Source organism: Apteryx mantelli, chromosome 35 (assembly GCF_036417845.1).
Source record: "Apteryx mantelli isolate bAptMan1 chromosome 35, bAptMan1.hap1, whole genome shotgun sequence".
NCBI lineage: Eukaryota > Metazoa > Chordata > Aves > Apterygiformes > Apterygidae > Apteryx > Apteryx mantelli.
The window spans coordinates 264,989-281,786 of record NC_090012.1 but is presented as its reverse complement, the minus strand read 5'-3'; the positions used below and the strand labels follow the sequence as shown (position 1 = coordinate 281,786).

The 16,798-nt window shown below is 72.7% G+C and overlaps 3 protein-coding genes across 3 annotated transcripts in view; 2 read left to right on the top strand and 1 right to left on the bottom strand.

Annotated features, from left to right (window-relative positions):
* PAF1 (PAF1 homolog, Paf1/RNA polymerase II complex component) overlaps positions 1-16,798 on the top strand; it is a 104,912-nt gene that overhangs the window by 14,980 nt on the left and 73,134 nt on the right.
* Positions 245-10,386, top strand: VASP (vasodilator stimulated phosphoprotein). The gene is given in 11 exon segments (XM_067314398.1): positions 245-355; positions 4,052-4,223; positions 5,310-5,481; positions 6,490-6,603; positions 7,202-7,317; positions 7,319-7,429; positions 7,841-7,944; positions 9,138-9,222; positions 9,313-9,346; positions 9,349-9,369; positions 9,895-10,386. Coding segments are annotated over 11 exon segments (972 nt in total). The 5' UTR covers positions 245-350; the 3' UTR covers positions 9,933-10,386.
* Positions 11,721-12,146, bottom strand: OPA3 (outer mitochondrial membrane lipid metabolism regulator OPA3). The gene is given in 3 exon segments (XM_067314397.1): positions 11,721-11,952; positions 11,954-11,990; positions 11,993-12,146. Coding segments are annotated over 3 exon segments (405 nt in total). The 3' UTR covers positions 11,721-11,738.

Genomic DNA, 16,798 nt, shown 5'->3' with positions numbered 1-16,798 from the left:
GCACACCCACCCCTCCTCCCCGGTGGGGCCCACACGCTCGGAGTCGCCCTTTTAAGAGGGCGGCGGCCCGCGGTTGCGCGCCGCGCGCCGCCGCCGCCGCCGCCGTTACCGGCGCGGGAGGGGGAGGGGCGCGCGGGCGCGCGCGCGGGGGGGCGGGGCGGGGCCGCGCGGGCTCAGCTGTCCCTTCCCCCCCCCTTCCCCCCCCCCCCGCCCTTTCCCGGTCCTTCACCCCCCGCCCCGACCCCGGGGCCGGTCCCGCCCCGCCCCGCCCGCTACCGCCGCCGCCACCGGAAGGGCCCGGCCGGGCCGTGCGCACCCGCCGCCGCCGCCCGCCGCGCACGGCCGCCAGCATGAGGTGAGCGGGGACCGGCGGGGGGGGGTGCCGGAATCCGGAGCGGGGTCCGGAACCGGGACGGGGGGCGGATCCCGGAACCGGGTGGGGAGTACCGGTACCGGGGAGCGTCCCGGAACAGGGGAGCGGGGTCCGGTACCGGAGGAGGGGGGGGTGTTACCAGACCTGGGAGGGGACCCGGAACCGGAGGGGGGATCCCAGTACCGGGAGAGCGGTCCGGTACCGGGGGGGGGGGGGGTGGACTTGGACCGGGGTGGGGGGCAGCGGTGCGGGCCGGGACCCTGGGGAGTGTGGGGGGGGGGGGCCCGGGGGGGTCACCCGGCCCCTGGGGGTCCCATAGGGTGGGGGGGGTCAATGGGGTCCCCAAGGTGGGGGTCACCTGGTCCTTGGGGTCGCCCACCCCTTGGGGTCCCCAGGTTGGGGGTCACCCGGCCCTGAGGGTCCCTAAGGTGGGGGGGGGTCACCAACCCCTCGGGGTCCCCTGGTCCCTGGGGTCCCCAGGGTGGGGGTCACCCGGTCCCATGGTGCTCAGGTCCCCAAAGTGGGGGTCACCCAGCCCCCGGGGTTCCCCAAGGTGCTGGTCACTGGGTCAGTGGGGTCCCCGGGGTGGGGGTCACCCAGACCTCAGCGTCCCCCTGGTCCTCAGGTCCCTAAGGTGAGGGTCACCCACCCCCTGGGGGTCACCAGGTCAATGGGGTCCCTGTGGTGGGGGGGGTCACCAGGTCAACGGGGTTCCCAGCTCTGGGTGTCCCCAAGGGTGGGGGGGGGGTCACCAGGTCAGTGGGGTCCCCGAGGTGGGGGTCACCCAGCCCTGGGGGTCCCCCAAGATGCAGGTCACCAGGTCAGTGGGGTTCCTGGGGGTCCCTGGGGTGCAGGTCACTTGGTCTGTAGGGTCCTCAGGGTGCACCCAGCCCTGGGGGTCCCCAATGTGGGGGTCACCCGGTCCGTGGGCCCCCCCCCCCCACCTGGGTGCTGCCACCCCCCCCTCCCTGCCTCAGTTTCCCCCGCTGGCGCCATCTGGGCGGCAGCACCCACGGGTGCTCTTTGCCCCCCCCCGGCGCCGGCCCCAGCTTCCCCATCCCCGCCCCACAGCGGGTGGGGGGCACCCCACAGCGGGTGGGGGTGGGTCACCCACCGCTACCCCCCCCCCTACAGCAAAGCATGCTGGGAAACTCCCACCGATGCCCACCCCTAGGGGCCCAGGCGTCCGGGTGGGGGGGGGGGGAACCTCCCCCCAACCCCCAGCACGGTGTTGGGGGAAGGAGGGGGGGGGTCAGCCGGGGGGGGGGGCGGCACCCATGGGTGCTGGCCTGGCCGCACCAAACCTGCCCTTATTTGGTCACCGCCGGTGTGGCCCCCCCCCCCCCCCGGCCTGCCCCACGGCGCTTCCTGCCCCACCGTGTCCCCCCCCTCCCACCCCCCAGCCCAGCACCCTGGGGTGCACCCGGCCCTGGCAGCACCTGCCAGCCTGGGGGGGGCCCAGGTGTCCTGGCGACCCCCCCCCCCCCCCTCCCAGGACATTATGGGTCTCGGTGGCCCGGTGACTCTGTTCCCCCCCCCCCCAAACTGTGACCGGTTACCGGCACCCACAGGAGCCCCCCCAGCCCCACGGGTGGCACCCATGGGTGGGGGGCAGGGTGCTGCCCTCCCCCCCCCCCGGGGTGTTTGGGGAGGGTGTGCACAACCCCAGGTCCTCGGTGTGTCCCTGTCCCCCCCCCCGCACAACCCGGATGTCCCAGGTCCTGCCCTAGGGAAGGGGGAGGGGCGCCGCTCGGACGCCTGGGCCCTCTCGGCACCCTGAGGAAATGGGGGGGGGCAGGGCCCGGACGCCTGGGTCCCCTGCTGATAAGGGGAAGGAGCGGGGTGGCGGGGGGGGGGGGAAGGAAGTTTGGGGTGCGCTTGCGGGCTGCGTGCCTGCCCCCGGGGGGGGGAGGGGGGGAGCAGCAGCACCCGGGGGTGCCCCACACCCAGGGGTGCCCCACGCCCAGCTTTGGGGGTCCCCCATGACCCAGGGGTCCCCCATGTCCTGGGGTCCCCCATGCCCAGAAGCAGGGTGACCTGGTGTCCTGTGGCCCCCCATGCCCAGCTTTGGGGGTGCCCCATGTCCTGGGGTGACCCCATGTCCTGGGATGTCCCAGGGGTCCCCCATGTCCAGAAGCAGGGTGACCCCGTGCCCTGGGGTGACCCCATGTCCCGGGATGTCCCAGGGGTGCCCCACGTCCAGCAGCAGGGTGACCCCATGCCCTGGGGTGACCCCATGTCCCGGGATGTCCCTAGGGTGCCCCACGTCCAGCAGCAGGGTGACCCCGTGCCCTGGGGTGACCCCATGTCCTGGGATGTCCCTAGGGTGCCCCATGTCCTGGGGTGACCCCATGTCCTGGGATGTCCCAGGGGTCCCCCATGTCCAGAAGCAGGGTGACCCCGTGCCCTGGGGTGACCCCATGTCCCGGGATGTCCCAGGGGTGCCCCACGTCCAGCAGCAGGGTGACCCCATGCCCTGGGGTGACCCCATGTCCCGGGATGTCCCTAGGGTGCCCCACGTCCAGCAGCAGGGTGACCCCGTGCCCTGGGGTGACCCCATGTCCTGGGATGTCCCTAGGGTGCCCCATGTCCTGGGGTGACCCCATGTCCTGGGATGTCCCAGGGGTCCCCCATGTCCAGAAGCAGGGTGACCCCGTGCCCTGGGGTGACCCCATGTCCCGGGATGTCCCAGGGGTGCCCCACGTCCAGCAGCAGGGTGACCCCATGCCCTGGGGTGACCCCATGTCCCGGGATGTCCCTAGGGTGCCCCACGTCCAGCAGCAGGGTGACCCCGTGCCCTGGGGTGACCCCATGTCCTGGGATGTCCCTAGGGTGCCCCACGTCCAGAAGCAGGGTGACCCCATGCCCTGGGGTGACCCCATGTCCCGGGATGTCCCTAGGGTGCCCCACGTCTAGAAGCAGGGTGACCCCATGCCCTGGGGTGACCCCATGTCCTGGGATGTCCCTAGGATGCCCCATGTCCTGGAGTGACCCCATGTCCTGGGATGTCCCAGGGGTGCCCCACGTCCAGAAGCAAGGTGACCCCGTGCCCTGGGGTGACCCCATGTCCCGGGATGTCCCAGGGGTGCCCCACGTCCAGAAGCGGGGTGACCCCGTGCCCTGGGGTGACCCCATGTCCTAGGATGTCCCTGGAGGTGCCCCATGTCCAGAAGCAAGGTGACCCCATGCCCTGGGGTGACCCTATGTCCCGGGATGTCCCTAGGGTGCCCCACGTCCAGCAGCAGGGTGACCCCGAGCCCTGGGGTGACCCCATGTCCTGGGATGTCCCTAGGGTGCCCCACGTCCAGAAGCAGGGTGACCCCGTGTCCTGGGATGTCCCTAGGGTGCCCCATGTCCAGAAGCGGGGTGACCCCGTGCCCTGGGGTGACCCCATGTCCTAGGATGTCCCTAGAGTGCCCCATGTCCCTGGGGTGCCCCATGCCCAGCTTTGGGGGTGCCCCAGGGGCGCCCCATGTCCCTGGGGTGACCCCATGTCCTGGGATGTCCCTGGAGGTGCCCCATGTCCCTGGAGGTGCCCCATTCCTGGCGGTGCCCCATTCCCGGTGGTGCCGGGTGCCCCGTTCCCAGGGACGCCCCGGCTCCCGGGGGTGCCCGGTTTCGGGGTGCCCGGTCTCGGGGCGCCGCGCTGACGGCCGGCGGCCGGGTGCCCGCCCGCAGCGAGACGGTGGTGTGCAGCGCCCGCGCCACGGTGATGCTCTACGACGACGCCAACAAGAAGTGGGTGGCAGCGGGCAGCGGCCCCCAGGCCTTCAGCCGGGTGCAGATCTACCGCAGCGCCGGCGCCCCGGCCTTCCGCGTCGTCGGCCGCAAGATGCAGCCCGACCAGCAGGTGCCACCGCCGGGGGGACGCCGGGGGGGCTGGGGACGCCACCAGGATTGGGGGGGCTGGGGACACCAAGGGGGCTGGGGACACCACCAGGACCAGGGGCAGCTGGAGACACCAAGGGGGTTGGGGACACCAAGGAGGCTGGGGACACCACCAGGATTGGGGGGCTGGGGACACCACCAGGACCACCAGGACCAGGGGCAGCTGGGGACACCAAGGGGGTTGGGGACACCAAGGAGGCTGGGGACACCACCAGGACCACTGGGACCAGGGGCAGCTGGGGACACCAAGGGGGCTGGGGACACCAAGGAGGCTGGGGACACCACCAGGACCACTGGGACCAGGGGCAGCTGGGGACACCAAGGGGGCTGGGGACACCACCAGGACTAGGGGCGGCTGGGGACACCGGGGACACTGCCAGGGCTGGGGACACCAAGGGGACTGGGGACACCACCAGGACCAGGGGTGTCTGGAGACACTGGGGGGGGGGCTAGGGACACCACCAGGACCAGAGGCAGCTGGGGACACCAGGGGAACTGGGGAAACCAAGGGGACTGGGGACACCAGGGGAACTGGGGACACCGGAGACACTGCCAGGGCTGGGGACACCACCAGGACCAGGGGCAGCTGGGGACACCAGGGGAACTGGGGACACCGGGGATGCTGCCAGGGCTGGGAACACTGCTGGGACCAGGGGACTGGGGTCGCTGGGGACACCAGGAACATTGCTGGGACCAGGGGAACCTGGGGACACTGGGGATGTTGCTGGCACCAGGGGGACGTGGGGACACGAGGGACACTGCCGGGACTGCAGGGGTCCTGAGGACATGGGGGGCAATGCCAAGCATGGGGATGCTAGGGACACGGGGGGGACGACGATGACATGGGGGGTAGCAGGGGCATCACTGGACCGGGGGTGGTGGGTCCCAGAGCCACGCTGGCCTTGGGGACACCGGGGACATCAGGGCACCGCTGGAGGGGGACCATCCCCAGGGGCACAAGATCCCCAAAGTTGGCGCAGAGATTTTGGGGCAAGGGGGGGGACCGAGGCGTCCGGTGACCGCGCGTCCCACCGCTGTCCCCAAACAGGTCGTCATCAACTGCGCCATCGTCAAGGGCCTCAAGTACAACCAGGCGACGCCGAGCTTCCACCAGTGGCGCGACGCCCGCCAGGTCTGGGGCCTGAGCTTCGGGTCGCGCGAGGACGCCGCGCTCTTCGCCGCCGCCATGCTCCAGGCCCTGGAGGCGCTGGAGGCCGGTGAGCGGGGACGAGGTGGCACCGGGGGCGAGGTGACGTCGCCGTGGGGTGGCACCGCGGGGGGGGGGGTGACGCCCGCCAGGTCTGGGGCCTGAGCTTCGGGTCGCGCGAGGACGCCGCGCTCTTCGCCGCCGCCATGCTCCAGGCCCTGGAGGCGCTGGAGGCCGGTGAGCGGGGACGAGGTGGCACCGGGGGCGAGGTGACGTCGCCGTGGGGTGGCACCGCGGGGGGGGGGGTGACGCCCGCCAGGTCTGGGGCCTGAGCTTCGGGTCGCGCGAGGACGCCGCGCTCTTCGCCGCCGCCATGCTCCAGGCCCTGGAGGCGCTGGAGGCCGGTGAGCGGGGACGAGGTGGCACCGGGGGCGAGGTGACGTCGCCGTGGGGTGGCACCGCGGGGGGGGGGGGTGACGCCCGCCAGGTCTGGGGCCTGAGCTTCGAGTCGCGCGAGGACGCCGCGCTCTTCGCCGCCGCCATGCTCCAGGCCCTGGAGGCGCTGGAGGCCGGTGAGCGGGGACGAGGTGGCACCGGGGGCGAGGTGACGTCGCCGTGGGGTGGCACCGGGGGGTGACATCCCCCAGTTTGGGGGCAACTGAGTTTTGGGTCACATGAGGACACCGGACTCATTGCTGTCACCCTGGAGGGGGGTGAGCGGGGACAAGGTGACACCGGGGAGGTGACATCAGGTTGGTGACACCGTGGGGTGGCCTGGTGTGACACCCCCCAGTTTGGGGGACTGAACTTTGGGTCACGCAAGGACATCGGGCTCTTTGCTGCCACCCTGGAGGAAGGTGAGCGGGGACGAGGTGACACCAGGGAGGTGACATCGGGGTTGGTGACACCGTGACACCCCCCAGTTTGGGGGACTGAACTTTGGGTCACGCAAGGACATTGGGCTCTTTGCTGCCGCCCCGGATGCGGGTGAGCGGGGACGAGGTGACACCAGGGAGGTGACACCCGGGGGTGGCCCGCCGCGCCGCCCCCCAGCTCGGGGGACGTCCCCGGGTGCTGCTCTGACCCCCGTGTCCCCCCCCCGCCAGGCCCTGCTCAGCCCTGCCCGTCCCCAACGGCCCGTCCCCGGAGGAGCCGGAGCAGCAGAGGAGGTAGGACCCCCCCCCCGCCCCGGGGGGCACCCTGGGGTGCCCCGTCCCCCCCCCACCCTGCCCCACGGCACCCCGAAGTCCCCCGGGGCTGGGATCCCCCCCCCCGTGACCCTCCTGCCCGGGGAGGGGGGGGAGCCAGGGGTCTGGGGCTGGGGGGGGGCCGTGCCCATGGGGGGGGCTGACTTGGGGGTCAGGGTGCCCTGGGGGGGGCTGCGGGTGCTGCTGGGGGGTCAGGGTGCCCATGGGGGGGGGTGTGGGTGCTGACTTAGGGGTCAGGGTGCCCCTGGGGGGCCGTGGGTGCTGCCGGGGGGGTCAGGATGCCCCTGGGGGGGCTGTGGGTGCTGACTTGGGGGTCAGGGTGCCCCTGGGGGGGCCATGGGTGCCCCTGGGGGGGTCAGGGTGCCCCTGGGGGGGTCCGTGGGTGCTGCCTGGGGGGGGGGGGTCCCGCCGCGCTGACCCCTCTCCCCACAGGCCGGCGCCGGAGGAGCCGGAGCGGCGCGGCGGCCGGGAGCAGGTGGGTGCCGGGGGGGTGCCAAAATCCCCCCCCCCCCAAAAAACCCGATCCAGGGGAGGGGGCTGGCGCGGGTGCCCCCCCCTCTGAGCCGCTCTCCCCCCCCCCCACAGGTGCCCCGGCCCTGCCCGCGGGGGGGCCCCCGCCGCCCCCCGGCCCCCCGCCACCCCCGGGGCCCCCCCCGCCGCCCGGGCCCCCCCCTGCTGCCGCCGCCACTGCCGCCGGGGTCCGCCGGCCCCCCCCCCTGCCCGGGCCCGCGGCCTGCCCCCGGGGGGGCGTCCGGGGGGGCCCCCGGCTTCGCCGCCGCCATCGCCGGCGCCAAACTCAGGAAAGTCGGCAAGGTACCGCGGGGGGGGGGGAATTACCCCCTGGGGGGGGCAAAATCCACGGGGGGGGGTAAAATTCCCCAGGGGGGGCAGCCCTGGGGGGGGGCGGCCTGGGGGGGGGGGGAATTACTCCCCTAGGAGGGCAAAACCTATGGTGGGGGGATTACCCCTGGGGGGGAGCTTTGGGGGGGGAATTACCCCCTGGGGGGGCAAAACCCGGGGGGGGGGGCAGCCCTGGCAGGTAATACCTATTTGGGGGCAATTCCCATGGGGGGGGGGCAGCCCTGGGGGGGAGTAATAGGGGTTTGGGGGCAATTCCCATGGTGGGGGGCAGCCCTGGGGGGTGCAATATCCCCGGGGGGGGGTAATACCCGGATGGGGGGGGTCACACTAACCCCATCTCCCCCCCCCCCCCCGCAGGACGAGGCCCCCGGTGCGGCGGCAGCGCCAGCGGCCCCCAAGGGTGACGGCGCCCGCGGGGGGGGCGGCGGGGGCCTCATGGAGGAGATGAGCGCCATGCTGGCCCGACGGTGAGGGACACCGTGGGGGGGGGACACGAGGGGGGGGACACGAGGGGGGGGGGCCCGCTTGGGGACATGGTGCTGGACCCCCCCCCTTGCTGCTCCCCCCCCCCCCCAAGGAGGAAAAGCCACGCTGCAGGGGACAAGCCAGCGCCAAAGAGGGACGAGGACGCCGCCAGCGTGAGTGCCCCCCCCCCCCAAATACCGCTTTTGGGGTGTGTCCCCCCCCCAACCTCATCCCTGCGCTGCCCCCGTGGCCCCCCCCCGGGATCCTTTTGCCCCCCCCCTTTTCCTGGGGGGCTCCCTGTTGCCCCTTAACTGGTATTTTTGGGGGGGGTGACACCCTCTGCACACCCCGCACACTTCCCCCTGCCCCCTCCAGCCTGGCTACTACCCCCTGCCCCCCCCCCCCCCCCAAATACTCCTGTGACCCCTTCTTTGCCCCCCCAGCAGGACGACGCGGAGCGGCGGGCGCTAGGACGCGGGGCAGCCCGCCGGTGAGTGCAGGGGAACTACGGCTCCCAGCATGCCCTGCCGCGGCAGCGCAGCGCATGGCCTGCTGGGAGCTGTAGTCCCGGAGGAGGTGTGAGGTCTCTTGGGGGGTGGCGGTTGGTTTTGGGGGGGGCTCTGCCCCCCCCCTCACTCCCTGCCCTCTCGCTGCAGAGCCCGTCCGGAGGCCCTGGGAGAAGGCCAGCACCACGCTGCCCGGTGGGTGCCGGGGGGGGATTTGGGGTGCCCATGGTGCAGGGGGGGGATTTGGGGGGTGGTAGGGGATTGGGGGGGAAGAGAGGGGGGATTTGGGGTGCCCAGGGGTCCAGGGAGAGGATTTGGGGGGTGCTGGGGCACTGGGAGGGTTCATGGAGGGGGGATTTGGGGTGCCAGGGTGCAGGGAGGGGAGTTGGGGGGTGGTAGGGGATTTGGGGGGGGGGGGGAGAGAGGGGGGGATTTGGGGGTGCCCAGGGGTTCAGGGAGAGGATTTGGGGGGTGCTGGGGCACTGGAGTGCCCATGGAGGGGGGATTTGGGGTGCCCAGGGTGTAGGGAGGGGAGTTGGGGGGGTGCTGGGAGATTGGGGGGGGGGCCCAGGGAGGGAGGTTTTGGGGTGCCCATGGTGCAAGGAGTGGGTTGTGGGGGGGGGAAATCTGCTCCCCCCCCCAGGGGTGCAGGTCGCAGGGGGCCCCCCCCAACCTGCCGCCGTCCCCAGGATGAAGTCGGCCGTGCCCGCGGCCCCCGCCGAGCCCCCCGGGCGCCACCCCACCGACGAGTCGGAGCTGGAGCGCATCAAACAGGTACCGGGGGGACGGGGGGGGGACGTGGGGACATGGGGGGGACATGGGGGGGACATGGCAGCCCCCTCACCCTGCGCCCCCCCCCCGCAGGAGCTGCTGGAGGAGGTGAGACGGGAGCTGCAGAAGTGAAAGAGGAGATCATCGAAGGTGGGTTGTGTGGGGGGGGGGCAACGGGGGGGTCAGGGGGTATTGGGGGGGCATGGGGAGCCGCTGGGGGGCAATTGTGGGGCTCTGAAGGGTCACAGGGACCTGGGGGGGGCTCTGAGAAGTGGGGCTGGGGGCAATTGGGGGGATCATGGGGTATTAGAAGGGTCATGGGGAGCCGCTGGGGGGCAACTGGGGTGATGGGGGGCATTGGGAGCCACTGGGGGGCAATTGGGGTCGCAGGGGGGACACGGAGCTGTGGGGGCTCTGAGCAGGGGGGCTGGGGGTAACTGGGGGGGCTCAGGGGGGATGGAGGGGTCATGGGGAGCCACGGGGGGGGATCAGGGGGTCACAGGGAGCTGGGGGGGCTCAGAGCAGTGGGGCAGGGGGCAATTGGGGAGCTCGGGGGGCAATTGGGGGGGTCACGGGCAGCCTTGGGGGGGCTGAGGGGGTGCCTGGGACCCCCCGAGCTGTCCGGTGGGTGGGGGCTCACCCTCCCCCGGTGACCCTTCTTCCCCCCCCCCCCAGTGTTCGTGGCGGAGCTGCGGAAACGGGGTTCACCCTAGCCCCCCCCTCCCCGGGGCCCCCCCACACCCCCGGGGCCGGCCCTGGCCGGGGGGGCCGGCGCTGGCCCCCCCCTCACACCCCCCCTTCACACCTCTCCGGCCTCGCGCCCCCGCCGCGGGGTGGGGGGGGCCCCCGCGCCGGCTCCCCCCCCCCCAGCTGTGCCTTTACCGGCCGGGGGGCAGCGCCCGCGGGGGCCCCCCCTCACTGTGCCCCCCCCCCACCCCGGCGGCACCCGCACCCACCGCTTTGTTGGGAAACCCCCTTTTTTTGGCTTATTTTATACTTTGGGGTGCGGGGGGGGCACCCCCAATCTGCCCCCTACTCCACCCCACGCCGGGCGGGATTCGGGGTCTTTTTTATGCCGCTGTCGGTTTTTTCACTTTTTTTTAAGTTGGGTTTTTTGGGGAGCGGGGGGAGAATTTCGGAGGCCCCCCCCTTGCTGGCGGTCCCCCCCCCCCCGGCACGGCCCCCCCCCGAGCACGGGGGGGGGGGGGGGGGCGGTCAGCCCCGGCGCCGCTCTCGAATAAACCCGGCGTTTTGTACATGACGCCCGTCTCCGCCTCGTCCCCGCGTCCACCCCGGGGGTGGCCGTCCCTGTCCCCCCCCCCCATGGTGGCCGTCCCCCTCCCCACCGTCCCCCCCCCCCAGCGGTGCCGGGCTACGGCAAGGAGAGGCGACAGCGACTCGTTTGCTTTGGTTTAATGCCGGGCTGGACCCCGACACCGCGGTGGCCCTGCGGTGGCACGGGGGGACCCCCGTGGTGGCCCGCAATGGCACTGGAGCCCCCCGCTGTGCCACAGGGGAACCCCCCGTGGTGGCACGTGGTGGCCCCATGGTGGCACGTGGCCCCACAGTGGCCTCACGGTGACCCGGGGGCACGCGATGGCCCTGCAGTGGCCAGGGGGATGCCTGTGGTGGCACACAGTGGGCATGGGGTGGCCCCGTGGTGGCACGCAGGTGGCCCCATGGTGGCATGGGGTGACCCCTGTGGTGACACAGGGGACCCCTACGGTGGGCAGGGGGCTCGGCCCCAGCCTGGCCCAGCTGCCTAGGGTGGTGGTGGCGGGGGGCTGCTGGCTGCCAAGCCCCGCCCCCAGTCATGGCTCCACCCCCAAGGGCTGCTCCCCACCAATCGCAGCCCAGCCATTGGGTTGTGGCCCAGCCCCAACCCCTGGCCCCGCCCCCAATTCTCACCCCATACAAAGGGACTGGTGCATGGTACCCCCTTGTAGCCCTGCCCCCAATCCTTGGCTCCACCCCCAGTTGTCATCCCAATGGGACCAGGGTACTCAGCCCCTCAGCCCCGCCCACAATTGTCACCCACACAAAGGGACAAGGGGGCTGTGCTCCGCCCTCTGGCTCTGGCTCCGCCCCCAATTGTCACCCAGACAAAGGGACAAGGGCACTGTGACCCCCTGGCTGCAAGCCCCGCCCCAAGCCCATGGCTCCGCCCCCAATCGCCACTTACACAAAGGGCCAACAGCACCTTCACCCCCTGCTCCAAGCCCCACCCCCTGGCCCCACCCCGGCTCCACCCCCAATTGTCACCTTCATGAAGGGACAAGGGCACCACAACCCCCGGGTCAAGCCCCGCCCCTAGCTCTTGACCCCGCCCCCACACTGCCACCTGTACAAAGGGACAAGCACACCACGCCCCCCTCTGAGCTCCGCCCTCCCTTCTTGGCCCCGCCCCCGGCTCGCAGACGCCCTCCAATCACAGCCCGGGGCTGCGCCCTCCCTTTCACACTCAGCCCCGCCCCCCCACCGGGGCCAACGACAGCGCCCTCCAGAGTGCACGTGACGTTTTAATGGGCGGGGCTGGAGGCGGGGCCGGGGCGCGTGGCCAGTTCGTGGAGGAGACGGTCAGCCTCGCGCATGCGCGCGTCCAGCGCGTCCAGGGCCAGCCCCAGCTCGGCCAGGTGCGCTGCCATGTCGCGCAGGGCGGCGGCCTGCTCCTCCTCGCGGCGGCGCGCGTGGCCCGTCTGCCGCGCGTACTCCAGGTACAGCACAGCCCCCCCCGCCGAACACGATGGCCTCCCCCAGCAGCTCGGCGCCAGCTCCGCCGCCGCCTCCTCGTTCAGCGGCTTCACGGCGGCGCCGCGGAACCCCATGATCCGCATCTTGGCTGGGAGAGGTGGCGGCGGGCACCGGGCGGCCGCCGCTCCGTTCCCCCCCCCCACGCCGCCTCCTCCTCCTCCTGCCGGCGCCGCCATTCCGCCCGCTCAATGTCAGCCCTCGCCCCGCCCCTCCTCCCGGCAGCTCCCGCTCATTGGCCGACCCGCCCGCCTTCTAACGCCGTCATTGGCTCAGCTGCACGCCGCTCACCTCCTAACCCCGCCCCCGCCTCGCTATTGGCCCAGCCACGCGTCGCTCCCCCGCTTCCCGCCGTCAGCCCGGCGCGCTCCTGCCCCCCCCCGCTACCCATTGGCGCTGCCGCGCGCCCCTTAACCCCGCCCCCGCGCCGCTATTGGCCCAGCCGCGCGCCGCTCCCCCGCTTCCCGCCGTTGCCCGGGCCGCGCTCCCACCCCCCCCGACGCCCTCCTTTTAGCCCCGCCCGATCCTCGCTATTGGCCCAGCCGCGCGCCGCGCTCCCCTTAACCCCGCCCCCTCCCTCCCCGCCTTCCCCGCCCGCTCCCCATTGGCCGGCCGCGCGGCGCCGCCCCGCCCCCTCGCCGCTTCCCATTGGCCGCCGCCGGCCGCGCCCGCCGCCCATTGGCCCGCGCCCGCTGCCCCCGTCGACCCGTGTCCCGGCAACCTCCCCCCTCTCCCCCGCCGTGCCGTCACTCACGCTGCGCCGGCGGGAGGCAGACGTAGGTGCGGAAGAAGGGGCTGGCGCGCGCCCCCGCCTTGATGCGCGCCGCCAGCGGGCGGCTGAGCTGCCGCGCGCCCAGCGTCAGCAGCTTCGCGATGGGGAACGCGCCGGCCACCATCCTGCCGCGCTCCCGGCGGCCCCCGCGCGCCGTGACCTCAGCGCGCCGCGCCGCGGGGGGGGCGGGGGCCGCGCCGCGCACCCCAGGCGAATGCGCTCATGAATAGGCAAATGAGGCGCCTCTGGCCACGCCCCCGTCGCCGCAGACCACGCCCCATTCTCCGCCCCGCCCCCCGGCGCGGGAGGAGGGGGAGGGGGCCCCCCCCCAAGGGACCCAGGCGTCCGGGCCCGACTGGGAGCCGACGGCACCGGAAATTCCCAGGAGCTGCTGCCCCGCCCGGGCCGTTCCCAGGGCCGGCGGCCGAGGGGTCGGGGGGGGGGAAGGGGGGGGGGGCCGGACGCCTGGGCCCCCTCCCCAGCTCGGCGGGAAACCACGAGCGCATGTGCACGGTGCGCGGCACACACATTGCACGTGTGCACGGTGCACAGCACACACGTTACATGCATGCACAACACGTGGCGTACATGTTGCACACGTGCACGGTGCACTGCACACGTTATACGCATGCATGATGCACGGCGTACATGTGCGCATGCACGGTGCACTGCACACATGTTACACGCGTGCACGATGCACAGCGTACACGTTACACACATGCACGGTGCACTGCACACACATTACACGCATGCACGATGTGTGGCATACACGTTGCACACATGCACGGTGCACTGTGCACACATTGCACGTATTTACGTTGCACTGCACACACATTGCACACATGCACAATGTACAGCACACATGTTGCACACATGCACATTGCACTGTACACACGTTACATGCACGTTGCACTGCACACGCATTGCACACATGCGCAGTGCACAGCACACATGTCGCACACATGCACAGTGCACAGCACACACATTACACACATGCACGTTGCACTGCACATGCATTGCACACATGCACAGTGCACGGCACACACATTACACACATGCACGTTGCACTGCACATGCATTGCATGCATGCACCGTGCATGGCACACGCACTGCACACACACACAGCACACATGCACGGCGCATGCATGGTGCCCTGCGCTCCTGCACACACACGTTGCACCACACGCGTGGCGTGCGCCGTGCGGCACGCTCACCGCCAGGCCCGCCGTGCACGCACACGCCTTGCACACGCGTGTGAACCCCGGTGCGGTGCGCCGCACATGCCTGCATCCCCATACGGAGGGATGCCGGAGATGTCGGAGCTCCATGGTGCAGCCGGCACCGGTGTCCCGGTGTCCCGGTGCAGCCCGGTCCCCCCCCTCCCCATTTAACCCCCGCCCCGGGCCCGGTACTGCCCCCCCGGTGCAGGACCCAGTGCCCCCCCCGGTAAACCCCCCCCCGGTGCCCCACAACGGCCCCGGGGTGCAACGGGGTGCGCTGGGAGCTGTGGGGTGCACTGGGTGCGGGGGGGGGGGGGGGGTCTGAGATGCACTGGGTGCAATGGGGGCTGTGGGCAGCGCGGGGCTGCAGGGACCTGTGTGCGAGCAGGAGGGCAGCGCGGGCTGTGGGAGCCGTTTGCGCGAGCGGGAGGGCAGCGCGGGGCTGTGGGGAGCCGTTGCACAAGCAGGAGGGCAGCACGGGGCCGTGGGAGCCGTTGCACGAGCAGGAGGGCAGCGCGGGGCTGTGGGGAGCTGTGGGGAGCCGTTGCACGAGCAGGAGGGCAGCGCGGGGCTGTGGGGAGCTGTGGGGAGCCGCTGCACAAGCAGGAGGGCAGCGCGGGCTGTGGGGAGCCGTTGCACGAGCAGGAGGGCAGCGCGGGGCTGTGGGGAGCTGTGTGCGAGCAGGAGAGCAGTGCGGGGCCGTGGAGCTGTGGGGAGCCGTTGCGCGAGCAGGAGGGCAGCGCGGGGCTGTGGGGAGCCGTTGCGCGAGCGGGAGGGCAGTGCGGGGCTGTGGGGAGCCGTTGCGCCGAGCGGGAGGGCAGCGCGGGGCTGTGGGGAGCTGTGGGGAGCTGTTGCGCGAGTGGGAGGGCAGCGCAGGGCTGCAGGAGCCGTTGCGCAAGCAGGAGGGCAGCATGGGGCTGCAGGGACCTGTGTGCGAGCAGGAGGGCAGTGCGGGGCTGTGGGGAGCCGCTGCACAAACAGGAGGGCAGCGCCGGGGCTGCAGGGACCTGTGTGTGAGCAGGAGGGCAGCGCGGGGCTGTGGGGAGCCGCTGCACAAGCAGGAGGGCAGCACAGGGCTGCGGGGAGCTGTGGGGAGCCGCTGTGCGAGCGGGAGGGCAGCGTGGGGCCGTGGGGAGCTGTGGGGAGCCGTTGCGCAAGCGGGAGGGCAGCACAGGGCTGCGGGGAGCTGTGGGGAGCCGCTGCGCGAGCGGGAGGGCAGTGCGGGGCTGTGGGGAGCTGTGGGGAGCTGTTGCGTGAGCAGGAGGGCAGCGCAGGGCTGTGGGGAGCTGTGGGGAGCCGTTGCGCGAGCGGGAGGGCAATGCGGGGCTGTGGGGAGCTGCGGGGAGCCGTTGCACGAGCAAGAGGGCAGTGCAGGGCTGCAGGGACCTGTGCGCGAGCAGGAGGGTAGTGCAGGTCTGTGGGGGGCTGTGGGGAGCCGTTGCGCGAGCAGGAGGGCAGCGCGGGGCTGTGGGGAGCCGCTGCGCGAGCGGGAGGGCAGCGCGGGGCTGTGGGGAGCCGCTGCGCGAGCGGGAGGGCAGTGCGGGGCCGTGGGGAGCTGTGGGGAGCCGCTGCGCGAGCGGGAGGGGCAGCGCGGGGCCGCGGGAGCCGCTGCGCGTGCCGAGCCGGGCGCGTGGCACCCCGTGTCAGGCCACGTGCGTGTGGCGCCGTGCGGAGCCGGGTGCGCGTGGCGCCGCGTCGTGCCGTCGCCCTCGCGGGGCTCGGCGCTCGCTCGCCCCCGCGCGCTGCCGCTGCCGCTGCCGCCCCCCCCCCCCCGCACCATCCCCCCCGCCGCCTGGCACCCGTCCCTGCACCCAGCACCCAGCACCCCTCCCTGCACCCCCTTCCTGCACCCCCATCCTGCACCCCGTTGCTGCCCCCCCCTTTCTGCACCCAGCACCCAGCCCAGTGCCTGGTTCCTCCACGCATCCCTGCATCCTGCACCCATCCCTGCATCCTGCACCCACCCCTGCACCCATCCCCTGCACCTCTCCTGGTTCCTCCACCCATCCCTGCATCCTGCACCCATCCCTGCACCCATCCTGGTCCCTGCACCCATCCCTGCATCTGTTCTGGTCCGTGCACCCATCCTGCACCCATCCTGGTCCCTGGACCCGTTCCTGCACCCAGCACCCATCCCTGCACCCATCCCTGCATCCGGCACCCATCCCTGCATCCTGCACCCATCCCTGCACCCATCCTGGTCCCTGGACCCGTTCCTGCATCCAGCACCCATCCCTGCACCCATCCCTGCATCCTGCACCCGTCCCTGCATCCTGCACCCGTCCCTGCACCCATCCTGGTCCCTGCAACCGTTCCTGCACCCTGCACCCATCCCTGCACCCATCCTGGTCCCAGCACCCATCCCTGCACCCTGCACCCATCCCAGCACCCATCCCTGCATCCCGCCCCCTCCCCCCTCTGCTCCCCTCCTCTCCCCCCCCCCCCGGCAGCAGCGGGGGGGCCCAGGCGTCCGGGCCGGGGTGGAGGCACTGCGCTGCCGCCGTGGGGCTGTGCGTGGCGGAGTGGGGGGGGGACCACGGGAGCAGGGTGCCCCACGGGGGTGTGGGGTGCCCCACGGGGGGGGGAGGGGGGCACGAGGAGCACGGGGTGCCCCACGGGGTGCCCCACGGCACAGGGAGCCGGGGGGGCCCCACGGGGGGGGGGAGGGTGTCGCATCTCCCCACCCCCCCACGGGTGCTGCCCCCACCCCCGGAGCGCCCAGTCCCACCCCGTGCCCACGGCTCTGCCCCCACAGCGATGGACCCGGTGATGGACCTCCACTAACGATGGACCTCCACTAACGATGGACCTCCACTAACGATGCACCCAATGATGGCCC